The sequence below is a fragment of the Castanea sativa genome, chromosome 4 (genome assembly GCF_040712315.1).
Source record: "Castanea sativa cultivar Marrone di Chiusa Pesio chromosome 4, ASM4071231v1".
Classification (NCBI taxonomy): domain Eukaryota; kingdom Viridiplantae; phylum Streptophyta; class Magnoliopsida; order Fagales; family Fagaceae; genus Castanea; species Castanea sativa.
In genome coordinates this window covers 29,580,251-29,602,875 of record NC_134016.1, presented here as the reverse complement: position 1 = coordinate 29,602,875, position 22,625 = coordinate 29,580,251, and the positions used below count along the sequence as shown (strand labels likewise).

The window sequence follows — 22,625 nt, the reverse complement described above, 5'->3', positions numbered from 1 at the left end:
TTCTATAAAAAAAAAAATGTATGTTATAAATAAATGTTAATTTGATCTATTTAGCTAACTCGTTAAATATTATTATATAAATGATGAATAAATTAATCATTAGTTGAATATATTTAATATTTATAATAAATATACTATTTATATATATATATATATATATATATGTATAACTTGATTTTTTAAAAACTTTATTAAGTGTTTATGAATTTTGCCATAATGAATATAATCTATATACAATACAGAAAAATAAAAAAATAAATTCACGATATTATTCATGATTTGATAGGGCTTAGAAATGGGAGCAGCGTGGACCAGTGTTGGACTGGGAGAGTTGTTCTAGAATAACACTACTAGTTGATGTGTTGTGACGTGATAGACAAAATTGTTTATCATCAAAACCAATGAAAAAACATGGCCTGCTGCATACGTCTCTGGCTTTGGATATTTAGGTCCTCCATTTGACCATCTTTTCCTGCTATCATTTCATGGATGATCAAAGGTACAGTTAGCACAGATAAAAAGAATAATTTTCAAACCCAATGAATTTCATAATTATTTCTTGGAAACGGGTTGTTCCTTATTAAAGTTTTCACTGAACACTGGATCCGTGTCTGAATCCTATCGTATTTAGTGAAAATTTTCGCTAAACACAAATCGCATTTTTATTTTTCTATATTAGGGGAAATTAAAAAATTAATTATGACTTCAAAAAATATTAAAAAAATCTCTACACTAATTCGATGATTCTTACTTTTAAAAAATAAAAATATTTAAATTATTGTAAGGACATGATTTGCTCCCACAGTCCAAAAGAAAGGTCAATATCCTAAGGAGCCCAAAACAATGAATTTGTAAAGAGTGGACTTGAAACTGAACTCTCAAATGAGTTAGGTTGACAATGATCACAGTAAGTTAATTGTTATTAGAAAACATAAACAAATAGTATGGACAAGGAAAATCCTTCTAGGTAAAGTCCAAGGAAGGTTGTTCTTATATATTCCTCTTAAACTTTAACCACCATTACAATTCTTGAGTGTACAATCTCCTCTTGTAATGAGAATTTTTTTCTTCTTTATATTCTCATTCTTCTTTTCATCTCAGCACTCCACGTGTAAATCAGATTGTTAGTTTTGATACTTGTCCCATTAGCATCTCCTCAAAGTCTTTGTGGATAGTTGTAAGACTTAATATTATTGTTTAAGTAGCACCTTCACATTAATGTGGTCAGGGAGTTAGCTACAGAGCATTCAATGCGATGGCAGCAACTTTCTTCTCGTATATTTCTCAGCTTTTTTTTTCTTATCCTCACCTGATGTTTATCCTTGCCAATATGATCATTTGGTGCCTTGTTTTTTACGAAATGTCCGAGTTATGACCTCTACTCTATTTAGCCGAGGAGGTACTTCTCCTGGAACAACACTTCCAGTTTCCCATGACCGAACTCCTTCCACAGACCCCTGTCCTATATGTCTCCGTCATTATTACCTGTCCTCAAATTACTTGATGTTCTCGGACACGACCTACGACTCAATACCCATATTTGTGCCCCTTATCCCTACAATTGTAATTCAAAAAAAAAAAATTTATTAGATAAACTTTTTTCCTAAAAATTAGAACACTCTCTATTTGAATATATCTCAACCACGTTTGATATATTTTTTCCTTAAAACTAGTAAACACTAAACTCAGCAATTTGCTCTTTTTCAAATCCTAAATTTTAGTTTCTTAAAAATTTATTTTTATGGAACCTCACTTACAATAAAATAAATTCAAATTGAAAAATTATATTAAACTCAAAATAATAATAAAAGAAATAGTCAATTACGTAGTTGAAGCTAGTTTTATAACTATTTTACAATGTTGATTGTGAATGAAGTAAAAAAAAAAAAAGGGATTGATTCATATAAAAGTTACAAACAGTCAATTACGATTAGTTGTGAAAATGAGTTAAGAATTTGTCGTAGCTCTAGAATTGCTCAGGAAAAATGATGCATAAAATTTTTTTCCCAGTTTTTTTTTTTTTGGTTCGTACAACAAGAAATATATAAACAACAAAAGCTTAAGGGGACCAGCCCATTTCAGCCACGGAAGAAAACACCCAAGTAGGAACAACAGAGACGGGGTGGGCCAAGCTGCTAAACGAGGGGCCAACTAGTAGGCCTCTTGAGGAACAAAAATAGCTGACCATAATAGTTGGGAATTACCTGGAACAGGATACAAGTACCTCTTCTTCAATGCTTTATTACGTACACTGAGTTTGGTTGTAGTTGGAGGAGGAGAAAAGAGAAAAAAAGAAAAAAGAAAAAAGAAAAAAGGAAAAGAAAAGGACAAAGGAAAATATAAGGTAAAAAAAGTGGGAAAAATGTTTTCCGTTGCATGTTTGGACAGAGGGAGAGAAGGAGAAAAAAAAAAAAGAGAAGAATGTATTTTATCTTTACTTTAGTTGGTTTGCAAAGGAATTTTTTTTTAATTTTTTAATGGCCCATTGAAGTAAAGAGAGTGTAAAAAAGCTCATGGGCAAACATGTATTTTTGTAGGCCATTAAGAGTCAAACATGCTTAGGGTTGTAAATGAACAATGACGTTCATAAGGGTTTGGTTCAATAAAAAGTTCATTCATGTTTGAACCTTAGTTTATAAAGGAGTCAAGTTTGAGCCTTAGTTTTAAGCTATTTTAATAAATGAGTTAAGCCTAAGTAAAAAAAAAAAGTTCATAAATAGAATTAGAAACAACAGGGCTCCATAAAATACTAGATGCATGTGAATGATGCTTGGACATCTTACGATGCATTTTATAATGCAAATGACATGGGAATGGATGCATTGTTATTGTGTTGTAAATGGGACCCAAATTTCCATGTTTAATTCCATTATTTCGTGTATGAACATTAACCATTAACCTCATTTATATGAACATTAATCATCTTATATATGTGAGAAAGTTCCGCCTGTATGCTCAAAACAAAATTATTTCATATGACAAATGCTATCATTTTGGAGTGATAAACTACATGTAATGAAGTCAAAATTATGGGTGCATGTAAAAATGCATGAGAAATTGTTCTTTTCACATTTGACCCTGTCCATTTGCGTGATGTTTTTATCAAAAAAAATTTTGTGTGAAAATTTTGGTTTTTTTTTTGAAAAATAATTATAACATGCTGCTAATCTCGCAGTTCGAACCCTTTCCTCTCTAGAACCTCAAACAGTTTGTACATGAAAAGGTACCAATTCAGCTACAATGTCTTTAGCTGAAAGTTTGTTATTTTATATAAGATGACTAATCTTTTCAAGTAATGAATAATCATATCAGCATGCATGTGACGATAATGTCTCCACCATTATCTTTGATAGCTCCTTGCCTTCCATTGCCGAGGGTGTTGGGTGTGTGACAGTGGGTTTGTTAACTTTGCTTGTTGGAGGTTGTGAGTAATTGAGAGAGAACAAGAGAAAGAAAGACAAAATTAAGAGAAGTAACCTAATTATTTTTTTGCCTTTGGATTGTTAGTCTAATTGGTGTCTTTCATCTATATTAAAATAGGAGAAAATATGAGAGTTTATAGCTGGAAGTGAGCCACTTCCTTTTAACTTACTAGAAAAACAGAGAGTAAAAATTATTTTATAACATTTTTACAAAATGTTGATGTGATCAATTTTTTATTAGTTTTTATTATCTGATATTAATATCAATTTTTTATTTATTAACAACCACTTACCATATTAGTAATTTGTAAATTTTTTTATAAAATAGTTTGTATCATTACTTAAAAAACCAAAATGATAATTTTTATGGAGATCCCATGAGATTTGAGCTAATGTCAATTAAGTTCATAAAATTTAAAACTTAACCATATAAGTCCATAAACCCAAACGGCCTCTAACGCCGTTATTTTTTCCTCCTTCTCCTTTATTTCTGCTCTTCCTCTGACTCTCTCGTCTATTGCCTCTGATATCTATTTTCTCTCTCTTCCTCCGACCATCTCAGTCCATAACCTTTGACTCTCTCACTCTTCGTCTTTGCGGTGGAGCTGTGGTGGTGCCTTCATTGATTTCTCCTCTCTCTTCGTCTTTGCTGTGGCGCCGCGGTGGTGGGTTCGCGGTGGTTTGTGGGTTTTGGTTAGGGTCGGTGTTAGAGGATTTTGGGATTTGGGTTTTTTTTTTTTTTTTTGGGTGGGTATGTTGGGGTTTTGTGACTGGTTTTGGCGTTAGAGAAAGGGAGGAGAGAGACTGAGGGAGAGGGATGAGACTGGAGAGAGTGTGTAGACTAAAATATGTAACGGCGTTTCGAGCCGTTTGGGGATAGGGACTGAAATGGTCTAGTTTTTAATATACATTTGTGAAATTTATCCAAAAGAAAAGACAGGAAAGCAAAACCAGAAGAGATGATGCTCGGCACTGGGTTTGAGCTTGAGCAGCATACACTCTTCAGCCCCTTATCCACCATGCCTTTTTCTATAATTCCTTCAGCTTCAGCTTCAGCAATATCATTCTCCCAGTTCCAAACACAAAAGAAAAATAATAATGTTGGTAAAGAAGCAACTAAGTCTAATAGTGTTAGTATTAACCAAAACAGCAAAGTTAGTGTTAGTGTTAATAAGAGACGCCACTCCAAGTCCTACTTGGAAAGGCAATCTGCCATTCTTCAACTTCAACAGGCCTCCTCCCAATCTCATTTCGACTCTGCTCTTGCAAGGTACTTTATCCCTTTTAATTCTTCTTTCTTTTATGTCAATTTATTATTATTATTTTTTCTTTTTGGCCAATTTTTCTCAAGTTATCAAGCAACATATCATCTGGGTATTGTTACTAATGCCAATATAAGGTGTTTCTTATATGCATTACTATTTGAAATTTCCTGTTAACTTTTTTTTTTTTTTTGGGTGTAATTACTGCACAGATTGGATTGTTGGGTTCATTTTAGATTGCATTATATGTCTATTGGTATATCGAAGTGTCTACTTCACTTAAAAAAAAGGTTGTACTGGTGCAAAAAGCTCATTCTTTTGTGGGGTTTGGGGATAAAAAGTGATTGGTAGACAGTCTTACCCCACACCCACACACACACACACACACACATATATATATATGTATGTATGTATGTATATGTGTATGTATATGTATTCCCAGGCTTGAACTTCCAACCCTATATCGGTTTGGGCGGAAGGCATTTGCCATCACACTAATGCCTAGCCTCTTCCTTCAAATACCCCCCCTCCCCACAAAAAAAGGAAAGAAGTATTAAAATGTCTAATAACTTATCACTAGTTTTCTTTTTGGTGGTAGTCAGATTAGATTAACTTTTCAGACATCTTTATTGACGTTGCTAAATGCCTCTTAAGTTTGAAATGAATCTCAATCGTGCTTTGTCATTAGCGGAAAGATCAAATTGTTAGCTTGAATTTGGATTGCAGCATATTTATTTGACATCTAGAATTATCTGCATTGCTATTTGATGATGTTACTGAAATTTTTTACCTGTTTGGTGTTTTTGTGTTAATTACTCAAATATTGAAATGATATTTTTACTGGAAAAAAAATCTGTTTGAGTGTATTAGATATAACTTGTAGAATATAAATCACTGCAGATTAGGAGGGATGTTGAAGGTGCAAGACTTGAATGCCGTGTTACGAAATTTTGGAACTCTAGGCAGATGGCAGGATCTTTCTCAGGTGCTTCAATTAGGAAGATGTTGTACATGTTTTTGGAAGCCAATTATTGGTTTTTTGAATTGTTAAGCCTGTTGTAGAGTCTTAAACTGGGATATATATTCACAAATTATTGCATGGATGTCTCTTTGATGTGTGTTATTTAGTTTTATTTTATTTCATGCCATCTGTGCGTCTGGTTCCTTTTAAAAGGGTCTTCCATATGTAGATCCATTATTTACTCCTTTTTCTTGGGCAGCTGCTTTAAAAGAATATATTTGATGTCTTAAAGCTCAACACATTTTTTGATATGAGCCTAAAATTAAATTGAACTCAAATTATATTATATTTTATTTTATTTTTGTGTGTATAAAATTATCCAATAAAGATACATCCAGATGTCTTTTTTATAAGTAGTCATCACTAAACTGCCAGCAATCTTTGAAATTGTATATGGTTGCTTCGCTAAGGCATTCAATTCATTTTGGCATTGGAATATATTACCAAATGATATTGGTACCTCACTCTTTGACAACAAATACAATTTTCTTCACTACCCTCTTCAGCTCCATAGAGATGATATACAATTCACTCTTGATATGCAACTCTCTCTCATGGTATTAAAACTTTAGGGTCAAGGCCATACAATCCCTAGAAGTATACTTTATCATCTAAGACTAAATTTTGGGTTAGAAAGAACTAATATTTTGAAGTCTTTTGGTTTCATACTAAAATTAGTGAAATTATTTGGGGGGACCAACCATGGTGACCCTACTTGCGCTTGACCATAGTAGGTTTCCACTCACTGTGGAATGAATGCCTGAGAGCTCTACATAGTGAGGAGGCCACAGGTGCTTCCTTAGGTGTTGAGCATAGCTCTTGAGCTGAACTAGAGTCACGCTGTCACCCTAAAGTTTCAAACTTAGGACCTATCCCAAGACTGAAACCATGGGGCCATGACCCTAGGTGGTGTGAAATCAGTTGCATTAGGATGTGATGGGGAATGTAAGTGGCAACCCACTTTGAAGACCTATAAGAGGCAAGGAAAAGCTGGTTCTAATGCTCAAGCCTTAATTTGGGATGTTTTGGATGATGGGGTGCTCTCGTGGGACCTTGCTTAGTCTTATTTTATTGTTTCGTTGCTGCTGGTTCAGTTTTAATTAAGTTCTATGAGAATAAGGGCAATTTGGTAATTTCCAGAAATCTGGAATGGGCTGTCCTTGGCCGTACCAAAGTAGGTGAGTGTCTGCCTCCTTAATACATGTTTTTGCAAGACAGCTTCCATAAAACTCTATAAGCTTCTACATCACACATTGGCAAACTCCGTCCAAATATGCTCACTTAAGAATTCATATGCTCATAACCAACCCTATTGTTTAAGACAATGGCTTATCCTCCTCCCTTTCTCTAAACCAAAAAATAGGACATCATGTCACCTTTGTTGTCTTTAAAGCAACAAATACTTTGTTGTAGTTACCTAATTGTGAAAGAAATTAAAGGCAGTGCAGAATTTCGCTCTACTCTCCAAAAATAAGAGATGTAAAACAGTCATACATAAAATATAAAATAGATTTTATTCCAACTCTAAATTATATGGAACAAAAAAGACCATATCACATTTGCACTCTAATAGTAATGTACGATCCCTCATACTCTCACTGCACACTTTCAGTACAGAGAAACCTGGCAGTATTGATAAATGATATTATAGGAAGTACTGAACACCACCTCAAGTACAATGTAAACCAACCATGCAATTGGATAATATGAAGAGCACAAACCCAACCTCGCCCACTTAGACCAATCCTAAACAGACATAAGCTAGATATATGCCTATAAAGAATGAAAAAGACAACTTGTCTAAAAAGAAAGGCTAAGGCTCATCTGTTAGCAGAAAAAAAAAGCATTCTGTTAGAAGACATGGGTGTCTATCACAACATAGATCCACTAGATAAAAGACATTAAAACAAGGAACTGTAACATAAATACAATTTTCATTCAATATCACACACAGAAGAAAATCAGAAACCAGAAGCGTAGAATTAATTTTACCAGTATGACAGTCGCGTCTTCTAGCCCTATCTCTTTCCCTGGCAGGGCTTCACCCATAGTAAAAATCCTGCTAGATGTTATGCCAAAATATGAATCTTACTGGAAAGAAAAAACACAAATAAGATATCTTTTCCATTATATCCATGAGTTTAGAGAGGGAATGAGAGAAATAATGGTATGTATCCTTAGAGAGAGAAAATGATAGGGCCTGTCATCAAAAAGAGGAAAAAATAACAATACTTCTTTCCCTTCTTAGAGCATTCACAACAAAGGTTGTAAATGCTATAAATGCTATTTCTTAGCATCTGAAACCATAAAATGATGCTCCATCAAACCTGCTATATTCTAAAAAATTTACAATCTTGCTATAGTGCTCTCTCAAAAATGAGAGCGCACTGTAGCTCAAATCTTATAAACAAAATAATTTTATAAGATTCAGCAGCTTATTTTAAGCATTGTTTGTGTGATGCAAACTTCTCCAAGGTGTGATGCCAAGGAACCCTAGGTGTGATGCTTAGGAAGACCTAATTGTGATTGCCTAGTGTTTTATTTATGTTATTTTCTGTTTATCCCCTGTTTCAGTCCCAAACAGCCGTCAACATTCATTCTTTTCTAACCTAAACTCTAAAACATCAATTCAAGAATTCATCAAGAAACCTAGTATAGTGCTGAACTTCTTAACGGTCCTGCATCAGGATGTTACCCCATAACAATTATAATTTCTTTACTCGTTAATGGCTTTCCTAGTGTTATGGTGGTTGCTAGAAGTGATGGGGTTATGCCATGTTGCTTGGGAGGCATCTGCCATCCTCCGATGATACAAATGAGTAAAGAAGGGAAGACATAGAAATAGTAAGATTGGGAAAAGTATGCAGATGAATGAATAGCATTTGTTATTTGACAAATAGGTGTACTCATATCATAGCAAAGTGATTGCAGTAAAAGCAGAGTAAACTAAAATAGAAACTAATATTAGATCAGTGATAAGGGCACATTTTGCTTTTCAATAAGGAAAACCATTTGGTTTTTTCTACTAATTTATTTTTGTACCCATAAACTTAGTAAAGATGGAATATGTGAGGATGGAAAAGGTGAGGCAGAAAGGAGGGAAATGAAACACGCAAAGGTAGACCTGGATGGAAAGGAAAATTGAGACTCCCCTCTCTCACGACTCTTTGGGGAATTGGAATTCAGAGCTTTCATATAATTGACTTCTTTAAGTAATAATTATCTATCATTATGATATCTGATGGTGTGTTTCACTTTCTCTTTTGTCTAATTTGTTTGTCATGAACTTGGTATAAAAATTTTAGGTGTTCTTCCAAGAGGGCTGTCAGTGCTTACATAAGATATTATTAAAAAAAATTGGAAACAAGAGGGTGTATATATGCATTTGGAATTCCTACATGCCAAGGCGCAGAAATAGGATGACTGACAAAATGGAAATTGCTCACTGATCTTATGAGTGCATAAACGAAATCCATATATTGCTACTCTGTAGTTGAATGGATAATTCAATTTTACTTTTGATAGATCATGGAAAGGCATGGTATTAGTATCAAGAAATTTTATTTTGTCATGAACAAAATATTGAAAGAATTTTAGTAATTCTAAATCCATTTAGTAGGGATCTTGTAAATTGTAACTGAAAAATATAGAGAAAATGTCTTTGTAAGCCTTATACAAAAAATAAAATAAGATAAAATTGTTTTTCATATGCATTATTGTCACTTAGGCGTCTTCTTGTCATTCAAAAAGACTGTTTAATTGCCCTCTCTCTGTGGTTATAGTTTTGCCCTCTTTACCCATCCTCTCTGAACAATGAACCTAATTAACTATGTTATTTAATTTCCCCTTCTTATAATTGTTGATAATTGTTATGTTTTGCATTATTGCAGCTCTTTGAATGGATGCAACAAAATGGGAAGATTAATGCTTCGTCTTATAGCAGTTATATGAAGTTCATGAAAAAGAACCTAAATCCTGTAAAGGCGATGGAGATATACAATGGCATTAAAGATGAATCAGCAAAAAACAACGTGTTCATATGTAATTCTGTTCTTAGTTGTCTGGTTAGGAATGGCAAGTTTGATAGCAGCATTAAAATGTTTCATCAGATGAAGCAGGATGGTTTAATACCAGATGTTGTTACATATAGCACGGTATGTTTTTTCAATTTATATTATTTATTTCCAATTTTTCTCCTAGCATGTGTTCACACGTTGTTCATATAACCTGAAGTTTCTGCCACAGTCAGCTACATGATGATAATACGCTACTATATAGGGCACTTATCCATATCAAACAGCTTTCAGAACTCCTTTTTTTTTTTCTGTTTTTTTTTTTTTTTTTCTCATGTTGATTGTTTATACACAGAATTGATTTGTGCAGAAAATCAAGCGAATAGTTTGTTTCTACTACAGACCTTTCATTTACCAGTTAAAAATATATCCACTCAGATGGTTACATGGATGTGAACACACACACACATGTAGATAGTAAAACCATGACCTATGTCTAGCTTTGATCACCATGTGTAGATTCTTTGAGTTTGTGTCTATCACCTTGCTAAGGTTTTAAAGCAGCATGCTCAAAGATGACGGTTTGAAAATGAGGTCAGACTTAGAATCTTTAAACTTATTAATTAAGAAAAAAATCACATGGATTTTGTGTGTTTGCCATACTGATAAATTGACATGTGTGGAGGATGCATTTATGAGTATGTGTCTATGCAAATATGAAACTGCATATGTCAAGCTTTACTAGCCAGTTTCAATTTGTATGCTACTTTACTTCTCTTGAGTTAAACTATTTGAATTTATGATTTTGCTTAGATAGTTGCATCACTGAGAAAAATATTCTCATCTCAAATGTATGTCAGCACAATGGAACCTTCTTTTTTGTCATTATTGTGATGTCTAAACAGCACAATAATCTTTGGACAAATCAAAGATGTTTTATGGTAATTATCCTTTACTAGTTATTCTATTTTGAGTGCTTTTCTATTTGGTTTAAAGTTCTTAATTACTTATCTTTGTTATTAGTACTCCTAATCTTTCTAGGAAAATGTTATTTAGTATCCTTAGTCTTTCTATGGAAGGGATTGGTAATAGACTATACAAAGGCTTATATGTAGTCAATAATAGAGATGTAGAGATTGAATTTAAGAAAATTCCAGTAGCTTTCCTAAGCTTTAAAGGTGTGATTGCTTAGGGTTTATCTATCTTTATTTCTTGTTTTATTCACTATTTTGACACCAAGCAGCAATCAAATTCATTCAAAATCCATTTTTATTTTATATTATTATTCATTTTACCTAACCCTATCTAAACCCTTAGACATCAAAACCTAGTCAAAGAACCCTTCAAGGTCTCATAAAAAAAAAAAAAAAAAATCATAATTTAGTGCTGAATTTCTAAACATCACCATTGTCCTTTTTCATTCTTAGTTGCTTGCAGGTTGCATCAAAGTTAAACATGGTTATTCTAAGGCATTGGAGCTGGTTCGGGAGCTTCGGCATAGTGGGCTGCACATGGACACTGTAATTTATGGGACACTTCTAGCTATTTGTGCTTCAAATACTAAATTGGAAGAAGCAGAAAGCTATTTTAACCAGATGAAAGATGAAGGTCATTCTCCAAATGTGTTTCACTACAGTTCTTTGCTCAATGCTTACTCAATTAGTGGAAACTATAGAAAGGCCGACGAGTTGGTTCAAGATATGAAATCTGCAGGGTTAGTACCAAATAAGGTTTGTTTTCATGTTTGATTTGCCAATAAAGACTAGGGTTTTCTAAAAGTAGTATATTCATGTTTTTTTAAATGTTGAGGTTGTTTGATGTCTTGGTATTAGCATGCTTTGAGATGGCTTGGTATTAGTAGCAAATTTTAAAGGTTCACAAAAATTCAAATATAAATCCCATGAAAAGGGAATACTTATGTTAGAAGAGTTGCATATATCAAATAAACTTGCCATTACATATTAACCCACGGGTGATATGAAGTTTTTCTGGCATACTCTTTCCTAATTCAGAAATTTCAGGAATCTTTTTATATTTTTTATTCATTAAAAAAAAAGATGTCTATATAGGGGGGAACAAATAGTGTGGTTGAGAATATTGGTAATATGTGTATTATGACATGTTTACTTAACAAATTGATATGTGTTGCATCATGCTTTTAATTTTCTACTCGCATGTCATTGATAAATGGCCTGACTGATTTTTGATTCCCATTGTTGTATTTCTTCTCATATGCTTTTCTCCATTTTGTTTTGTTTTATGTTTTTAAGTAGCTGTCAAGGCTTTGGTTACAGTGTTTCATCAAGTTCATACTCAAAAATGCTTGCAGGTAATTTTGACAACTTTATTAAAGGTATATGTTAGAGGAGGCTTGTTTGAAAAATCAAGAGAACTATTGGCTGAACTGGAAACTTTGGGCTATGCTGATGAAGAGGTACACTATCTCTTATAGTCATGAATAATAAAGATTGTCAAGCGTGTGATACAAAGCTTGAAAACCGTTGAATGGAACCCCTAACAGATCATATAATTAGAATCCACAATTACGAAATTAGATAAAAAAAGGATATACATTTTTGTAAGTATTATTTGATAAGGTTTATTTTATCTTCAAATTATCTTATCATATTGTTATTGTTGTTGGTATTAATCTCAATGGAATCTACAATATATATAAAATTGATCTGTTATGGGCACAATTTATATTAATGTATAGCATTAAAAAAATGTATTTTCTCTATAATATGCTTTGTCATTTATATTTTCTCTATAGCATGCTTATAGCTTTATTCTCATTTATAAGATGACTTTTATTTTCTTAAAAGTTTAAAAATCTTGAATATTAGAATTTAAAAGATCTATCATCTTCTTCTTTATTTCCTTTTTTTTTTTATTTTAATTTATTAAAATTTTTTTTTGAGATGAAATAGCTCATAATTATGAGGGGGGAAAAATCCAAAAAATAGTTTTATTTTTTATTATTTTTCTAATGGGTATATTTATTCAAAATTTTGGGGGCCCACCCTTACATGTAGTTCTTCCCTTGGGGATAGATTCTCTGTCCCCTTGTCTTTTAGGGCTGGGAATGAAAAGATAATAAGGTCTCGGCATGATGTTTGGTGTGGAAATTATTTTTCGAAAGAACTGTACCCAGAGTTGTATTTAATTGCCATGGATAGGGATTCTATGAATTCTTTGATTACTTTTCTTTTGTAATCAATGAATTCTTTAATTACTTGTTGAGGGGACCTATGATTCATCAGGGATTTTCATGATTAGGAATTAGACTAGGTGAATGGAACGATGGATTTTTTTACTCCAAGTAGATTTCAAAAGGAAATGATGATTGCTTATTTTGGACTTCAGATGGGAACAAGGCTGTTTAGTTTACATTTTTCTGAGTGTTTGAGACATGTGCCTACATCATAGTTCCCTTCGAATAGTGTGTAAGGTACCACACAAGGTGGCTTTCTTTGCATGGACAACGACCATGAATTCTATCCTAACTTTGGATAATTGTATTAGAAGGAAGGTGGCGGTTGTTAATAGATCTATAATGTGGAAATGTAGCTGCAAAAAAATAAAGCATCGGCTAATTCATTGTCCTATCGCTCAAGAGTTGTGGTCTTTGGATACTTCATTGTCTTATTATAGCTCAAGAGTTGTGGGCTTTTGCATTTACAACCTTTGGAGTGCTATGGGTGATGCCTAGGTGGTGATAGACTTGTTGTTTTCATGGAGAGGAGTGTTTCAGTCATCATTAAAATTATGTTGTGTTAGGCTATAGATTGACCCCAATTAAATTAACCAATTACCTAAGTTGATTAATTAATCCAAATTACATGCAAATCCAATTAAGGCACAATCAAATCACCAAACTAAATTAGGTGCAGTGGAAAATAAGTTTGACACAACGATTTGATCATGATGGGGAAAACCCTCGCAGGCAAAATCCCATCGAGTGAATTTCAAGTCACCACTCCCGAAGAATCTATTAACAAGAATAGAGCTTACAAGTACAAGGAATCTTCCCTATTCCAAAGTACCTACCTACAGTAGAACCTACTATAAGGAATCTCAGCTCCAATCACCATTTGGACTAGTTCTTGTAGAAGATTTCACCTTCGCACGAATCTTGTATCTATGACTAACTCCACAACAACTCTTTTAATTGTTGTAGCTTTGTTGAGTTCTTCAAACCACACTTGGATGAACTAGTAGTAGCTTGGTACAAAACCCTGTTGAAACTCTTGTTATGCTTGTGTCTCTCTTTCTCTGTTACAATGGCTATAAATTGTCTTTTAGATGCTCTGGAACCTTAGTGCATGAATCCCTAGAAGGCCAAGTTATCATAGGCTGAAAACAAAATTTATTGTTCAGTTTTCCCGAGGCTCGATAGATTGAGAGGTGTGAGTAGCTGTTATGCTTGTGTCTCTCTTTCTCTGTTACAATGGCTATAAATTGTCTTTTAGATGCTCTGGAACCTTAGTGCATGAATCCCTAGAAGGCCAAGTTATCATAGGCTGAAAACAAAATTTATTGTTCAGTTTTCCCGAGGCTCAATAGATTGAGAGGTGTGAGTAGGTATCAAGATTTATTAATTCTCGATAAGTCAACAGGCACCGAGACCTGCAATATGGGCTTTTCTTGAGCGGTTTCTTTTTGGAATCTTGTGTTTTAGTAATACCACTTGTCGGTGAACAATATTTTCTTCTTGAATACACTAGAAACTAAGACTCAATTGCACATAAAGTGCGGTTTCTTTTTGGATATGCCAATGCATAAAAATATGACTCTTACACGTTGTTTGGCAAGCAACTCGTCAATGTATCATGAGAGAGAGAGAGAGAGAGAGAGAGAGAGAGAGAGAGAGAGTAGGAGTTTTGAAGATGAAGACAAATCAACATTAAGAATAGTACTCTGAGATCATTGTTTAAATGTTGCACTATGATGGGGGGTGGAAGGGTTGTCATGTAGCCCTATAGTTGATATTTTTGACCATATGAATGCCTGTTTGTAATTCTTTAAGCAATTTCACCATTTTGAGCTTTCTTTTCTCTTAATGAAATATCATGCTTATAAAAAAAAGCTTTAATAAAGTCATAAAGCATAAAGGGTCTACTTGGGTCCAAAGACATCCAAAAGAATAAGGATCCGATAATTGTGATTTAATCCCTATAATAGATACTTCTTGATTTTCAAAAGTCCTCTTGTTCCTCTCCCTCCAAATATGCTGCATCAAACATCTAGGAATCACATTCCATACTCTCTTTGGGGGAAGCAACTACAACAAAATTATTTAATTATAAGAGTGGTCATATATTCTTGAGATTAAGGGCCCATTTGGTAATGTTGTTCTAGTAACGTTGTTTGTATTTTTAGAAAATACGTGTGGGTGAAAAAGTGTGTCAAAATACGTGTAATATTGTTTAAAAACTGAAAATTGTTTTTCAAAATCACATACCAAACGAACCCTAAATCTCTTATTTTTCACCATTTTTTCGATTGACGTGTTGCATTTAAAGCTCTTCCTTAGATTTGCTTGAGGTTTGTAATTTGAATGAGTGATTGTTTTGATCCCTGAGTTCAGTAAGTACACCCTCATGTACGTAGGTGTTTCCTTTTTATCAATAAAATTTCGTTACTTATCAGATATATATATATATATATATATATATATATATATATATATATATATATATATATATATATATATGTAGATCATCTCCTCCTTCACTGTCCTATAGCTTATGAGATGTGGAGTATGATCTTTTGCTTGTTTGGTATTTGTTGGGTGATGCCTCAAAGGGTAGTGGGTTTGTTGGATTGTTGGACATGCAATTTTAGGCGTCATCGTAATATAGTTATTTGGAGCTTTGTGCCGCACAGTTTGATTGTGGTGTATCTGGCGGGAACGGAATTCTAGAAGCTTTGAGGGTCGTGAATGGTCCATTATTGAGTTTAAGTCTTTCTTCTTTTGTACTCTTCTCGAATGGTGTCTTGTTTTACCATATTTTTCTTTCATTTCCCTTCCTGTGTTGCTAGATCATTGTAATTTGGTTTCTTGATGTTTTTGCCTTTTAGTACATTTTCTATGTACTAGCTTTGTGTTTTTAATAAAATTTTTATGTTACTTATCAAAAATATATAGAAGCAATCTTGAAGGCCCACATCGCTTGGGGAAGCACTTGGGGATGTGCTTATTAGGAATGATCTCCCTTCAATAAGAGCAATACTGTGAGGGGTATGGGCCTCGAAGCGGATAATATCTACATAGTTGAGGTGGGGTCGTTACAGATGGTATCGGAGCCATGCTTCAACCGGAAGTGTGGGCCTCACATGCGAGGACGCGTGTGCCCGTAATACACACACACACACACACACACATACCAATTCCCAACCATTTGTTATTGGATCAACCAAATCCATGGTTGCTCCAGCTAACCAACCATCACCCTACCCTTGGTCTAGCCACTTCCCATATATATATATATATGCACACACGCTTACCCAACCATCTGTCATTGGATCAACTAAATCCACTGTTGCTCCTGCTACCCCTACTCTAGCCACTTCCCCATCCATATGCAGGTTATGGCTTCCCTAAAGTTATGGGTGGTGCAAGTGATAATTTTAAATTATCGTTTGGATAATATTTTGATTGTCACCAAAGCTATGCGATCTTTATTCCAACTTCTAGCGTTGCCAAGGATCTATGCATGCATAGTATCATAGGCATAGCTATAGGGTGCCACCCATAGCCTACTCATATGTGCTACAAACCTTGATTCTCCTATGATTTATTTGTGACTTCTTCAGAGCAAAGAGCTTCCTGATCGGCAATTATTCCCAAATTTTAAAAATTTGGACAAATTATGTTAACATTGCAATAGGTATAACGTGAACTTTACTCATACATATTAGAAGGGTCATTACTTAGTGTTGGTCCCACTTAAGTGGGTCTCGCAAGGGATGGCTTAGATACTGCCTACCCTTTAGCAATCTTGCATGAAGTGGTGGCAGCATGAGATTTTTACCATTGCCGTAGATAATGGTCCTCTACTTCACCAAAAATATAATTTCACCTTTAATAGATTTGTTCATAATGAATTGACCACCATAGCTTACTTGTTGCATCATCTTTATAGTTCAGCTTCCTTGTTATATTTTGCTTAAGTTTTCTGTTCTCTCATCTGATATAATTTTTAACTAAGCTTCATAGAATACTGCTATCCTTGTCTTATATGTATAAACTTCCATAGCTCAGAATGTGAACTTCTTGTAGATGCCATACTGTTTATTGATGGATGGCCTTGCTAAGGCTGGGCGTATAGAGGAAGCTAAATCACTCTTTCAAGAAATAAAGGAGAAATCCATCAGATCTGGTATGCTTTCTGATACATATTGAGCCTTAAAAGAAGCCATCTCTTAACCATCAAATTATTTATTTTATTGTCAATGAGTCAAATGGTACCAAACAATTATAGTTTTCTTTACCAAGCTAAAACTATATTTCTTATGGTTTTCTCTACATAAAAATAAAGCATAGTTGTCTTTGAAAGATGGCTTTGATGAGCTAAAGATTTAGCTCTGGAGTCATGCTATGTGATCCATTCTTAATCCTGGAGGGCATTTAGTGGCCTTGCTTGCAGGAAAATGTTTTCCTGAAGTCATCACTTTAGCTCACTAAGTTGAATTGTAGTTTCTGAATAATAATAATAATAATGATAATAATAATGATAATAATAATAATAATAATAATAATAATAATAATAATAATAATAATAATTATTATTATTATTATTATTATTATTATTTTCCACTTGCATTGGTACTTGTGGGAAGGTCACAACTCAATTGCTAAGATATCTGGGATATGAACACTAGGAAATACCTGTGCTTAGTTTGTTTATATTGCTTATTGGCATAAGCCTATATAATTAATAATTTGTTCATGAACCCTTCTCAAATCTGATGGAAGTGACCTGATGTGATTATTGTATGTCAGCTTTCGTTTTGTTCAATTTTGCGATTTCATGAAGAATTTTTTTATGCCAGGTGTAAGATAAGTATCCCGTCTTTTTTGCTAGATCTGTATAAATTATAGTTCATCCTGCAGATGGCTATGCCCACAGTATCATGATCTCAGCATTTTGCCGGGGTGGGCTTTTGGAAGAGGCAAAGGAGTTGGCCAGGGATTTTGAAGCAACCTATGACAGATATGATTTGGTTATGTCGAACACAATGCTCTGTGCTTACTGCAGAGCAGGTGAAATGGAAAGCGTAATGCAATTGCTACGGAAAATGGATGAATTAGCAATCTGTCCTGATTATAATACTTTCAGTATCCTAATCAAATTTTTCTGTAAGGAGAGGTTATATCTGCTTGCTTATCAGACTATGGAAGACATGGGCAGTAAAGGTCACCAACCGGAGGAGGTATGATGTTGGCCAACTTGTCACTTCAAAATAAGAAGTCTTCAGAAAAACTCTTTTTCTTTAGAGCCTCTCTGTCTCTGTCTCTGTCTCTGTTTCTCAATTTGGAAGACTTTGGTGTCGCCTACTTTCTTAATCTAATTACACAATACATATTGAGTCATTACAATTTGTTATTCCATGCTTTTGCATTTTATCTTAATCCAGGTAAACATGTGGTTCAACAACTTGCAGTTATAAACTTTTAAATGGTAAATTTACATTTAACTCCAAACTCTTTTGCCTATCAATATTTTGCAGGAACTTTGTTCTACATTAATATTTCATCTTGGTAAAATAAAAGCACATTCAGAAGCATTTTCTGTTTACAATATGTTGAGACATAGTAAGAGAACAATGTGCAAGGCTCTTCATGAGAAGATTCTGCACATTCTAATAGCAGGAGGGCTTCTCAAAGATGCCTATGTAGTAGTCAAGGTATGCTATGTTGTTTTAAGGATTCTTAGATTTATTCTTCATCTGTCATATGAGTGATTGTTTTCTTTAAAACATTCTTTGCTCAGGACAATGCAGGTTTGATTTCTAAACCTGCAGTAAAGAAATTTGCTACTGCATTTTTGAAGTCAGGAAACATCAACTTGATAAATGATGTTATAAAGGCCATCCATGGTTCTGGCCACAAGATTGATCAGGTAAGCAGTTGTGGGTGTAAGTTAACTGTTCAAGAAATCTTGAATGAATTATTGTTGTTGATGCAATCTGCATCTAAGTTTCAAATGGTAAACATTCACCCTTATAATATGAATAGGACCTGTCTGGTAGTGTCTATCCCATCGTGAGTTGGGTGCACTTAAAAGATTGTTACACCAAAGGCATCATAATTTGGTGATTTGAGGCCATGAAATTGAAACCAATCTCGGGATTTTTATTTTATTTTTCTTTGCGCTCCGTTTGTTTTGAAGTAAAATATTCTCAAATGTAAAATATTTTACGTGTAAAACATTTTCAATGAAATGTTTTCAGTTGTTTGGTGTGACATGTAAAATTTTTAAAGCACAAACCACAAAACTAGCCGCTTAGCAACTAGAGCTGCCAGTGCCTCAGGTTCAGTGACCAGACTGGCGGTTTTGGCTTTTGGGCCGCCAGCACTGGCCATTGAAAAGGCAGCTCCAGCGCCTGGGCAGCCGGAACCAGCTGTCAGAGCACCAGACCGACCTAGCCACGATTTTTTTGGGGGGGGGGGGGGGGCACTGTATATTTTTGTAAAAAGTTTAACCAAAATTTTAAAGGTAAAAAGTTTTAGAAATTTTTACAATGGATTTTACAATCAAAGGAAAATATTTTAAAAGTTTGACCACATTTTACTTGCAAACAAACACATGAAAATGGGAAAACATTTTACACAAAATATTTTATTACAAAACAAACGGAGTGTAAAATCCAAAATCTTGTCACTGGGATGACAAATATTCATCAAATTATCCTGACTGCTAATTTTGTTGATATCAATGTTGTTTCCCAGTTGTGGTTGGATCCATTTACATAGCCATGTATATAGAATGAGATGGAGGTCTTAATACAATGTTTTATTTTTTGGTTGACATTTTCCTTAATTCACGGAGAAACTCAATCCAAAAGCACTAGAAAACATGTTGCAATGGTGAATCCTTGTGTGCTGATGCATGCAAAAGAGAAAAGAAGATAGATGTAGATGGTGAGGACAAAAGGTCATTTGATTCTCCTCACTTGAATTCCCCACCAATTATATTCAACTTTACCTTTTTTTTTTGGATTCATTGAGTAATTTGATTCCTGGAGCTGCATTGTCGATTGACATTCAAGGGTTACAGATTTTGTTCCTAACCATCATTCAAAAGTTTTGGTTTTTCTAATATAATTTATTATGATAAGAGGCTGATATGTGACCTCTAGTATTTTGTAAAGTTGTGGAGGTCTGGAAAGGTTAGCCCCTTGAAGAGGTGATAGAAGTGAAATTTCTTAGTAATCTGCCATTTTATGATATCCACCAAGTGATAAAAGTAAAAATTTTTCCCTACAGTAAATTGCCAATCCTCCATAACCTCAATCAAGGGTACAAAACTGTTCTTGTTTCCCTGGTTTTACATGACTGATCTTCACAATCTGTATTACCTTGATTATCAGCCAAATTATCAAGTCCGCCCTTCTCCCACCTGGGTGGAAATCCCTTGTACATTGGATTTCACTAAATGAAAACAAAGCATATTTCTGTTTCCTCTTGATGTTTGACTTTTGAACTTCAGATTCAGTCACATTTTCTTGAATTTCCCTCTCAGGAATTATTTCAGATGGCAATATCACGTTATATTGACCAACCTGAAAAGAAGGAATTGCTTCTACAACTGTTACAATGGATGCCAGGTCAAGGTTATGTTGTTGATTCATCTACGAGAAACCTTATCCTCCAGAACTCACAGTTATTCGGTCGCCAACTAATTGCTGAAATATTGTCCAAGCAGCATATGGTATCAAAAGCATTGAGATCTTGTTAGATTAAGGATAAAACTACAAGAGTTCAAGGTAACCTATTAATGCCACTAAACCCTTCACAGGGAAACTACCAATTTGATCAACATTGCCTCCTAAGAAAGACACTTTGAATATAACATGTCAGTGTCACATTTTTGAGTCAGCTGATGGGTGTGGTGAATCCCAAATAAACTTGGTTTTTGTTTTGTTGAGAAGACTGTTAGGTTTTAGTTTACCATCTATGTATAGTGCCAAGATTAAATGAACCTGATTATTTTACCTTTAATATGACCAGATCTGAGAACTACAGCTCTGATTATTGTAATATATTTAGAGAATTTGATGTCATAATGATGGCATAATTTCTTATAGCCGTTGAGAAGTTCTTATTACCGCTGTATAGACTAGAATTTGATCAGCTGCCCATGCATGACTTTTGATGTCTTGTCAATCCGGTGAAAACTCTAAATAAGGTAATATAATGAACATTTGTACTACTATAGATCCATAGCACTGTGAACCAAAGACTATAGTCCATAAACAGATTGGATTTTTTTTAATGGACTTCATAAATTATGGAAAATTACACTTTACCATCCTAAATTACACTTTGCACCTAAAAATTTTTGAATGCATATTTTGTAACCTAAACTACAATTCTTGTTACACTTTACACCTCGACGTTAAGTTTGCTATTAACTTGAATGGAAATCCAAAATTTAGGGTGAAAAGTGTAATTAGAAATATAGTTTAGGGTGGTAAAGTTTAATTTGTCTTTTATTTTGAAGGGATTGTTAAGGGATTGAGAAGAGAACAATTGAGTCTTTTCATATGGTGTCATGCCTTTCCGTCTAAGTTAAAAGTAAACTTGACGTTGGGGTGCAAAGTGTAACAATGGTCATAGTTTAGGGTGCAAAACGTGAATTCAAAAATTTTAGGGTGTAAAATGTAACTAGGGGTATAGTTTAGGGTGATCAAGTATAATTTCCCCAAGAAAGAATTAAACCTGGTAGTAATGAATATGTCAGTAGTGGCATTCTTAGGGACTGTTTTTATCACTTCTCTGACTTCTTCTTGTGACAATTATAGCTGGCTTGCTACTGTTATTCTCAATTTTAAAGCACTTGGGAGTGTTTAATTGCAGATAACTCCCCTATGCTCAACCATATTATGTACTCAATTCATTTATCTTTTGGTCAATGCTGAGTTATATCTTGGAGTTAAAATTGAGCTAAATCATGGATAGTTTGTCCATCATGACTGGAGGTGGGTGGTTGAAAAGCTAGATTGGATTGCTTTTTTGTCAAATGGGAGTGTGTTTGTGGCTTTGATTTGGAAAATATGGTGGGCTGGTGGCATTGATTTCTGAAGCGTTTTATTGGCAGTTTTGTTGGCAGATGTATTGGGTTTGGAGTACAGATTATATGGTGGAGTTTAGAGTTGTGGAATGGATTTAGGAAGGCGGCATAGACTATGGAGAAGATGTATGTCGCGGTTGTTCATTTCTGCAAGTAGGGGGGATCCAGAGCAAAGCCCCCCTTTTATTGCATAACCTAATAAAGCTATATATGCAAAGTTCCTAAGTGGTTGGAAAATAGTCGACCTACTTCTAGCTGTTCTTAACTAGCTTTATTTGTTGTTAGGAAGCCAGATCTAGCGTGAAAAGACCATCAATCCTAAACCTTGAAAAGACCATCGATCCTAAACATCAAAAGCTAAGGTGAGCCGACAGCAGTTGAGGTAGCATCTAGGAAAGACCAGTTGTTTCTACTGGTTCATCTTTCCCCTGACTTTTCTAGGTATATGCTCAGCTAGGGGAAATTATTTTTAACTGTTTGAAGGCGGTGTTTTGGGTTGTAGGAGGATGAGATCATGGATTCAAGATCCATCGGTTGCATGTGTAATTGACCAATATATACATATATATGTAGAGAGAGGAGAGAGAGCCCCTTGTAGGAGGATA

The 22,625-nt window shown here is 34.3% G+C and overlaps 1 protein-coding gene across 1 annotated transcript; it reads left to right on the top strand.

The window, feature by feature from the left end:
- Window positions 1-3,881: 3,881 nt before the first annotated feature.
- LOC142633113 (pentatricopeptide repeat-containing protein At1g10910, chloroplastic) lies at window positions 3,882-21,054 on the top strand. The gene is made up of 10 exons (XM_075807383.1): window positions 3,882-4,692; window positions 5,585-5,669; window positions 9,596-9,859; window positions 11,146-11,448; window positions 12,048-12,152; window positions 17,004-17,103; window positions 17,838-18,157; window positions 18,455-18,631; window positions 18,718-18,846; window positions 20,470-21,054. The coding sequence occupies exons 1-10, from the start codon at window positions 4,382-4,384 to the stop codon at window positions 20,683-20,685; spliced, it is 2,010 nt and encodes a 669-aa protein (XP_075663498.1). The 5' UTR covers window positions 3,882-4,381; the 3' UTR covers window positions 20,686-21,054.
- Window positions 21,055-22,625: the final 1,571 nt, after the last annotated feature.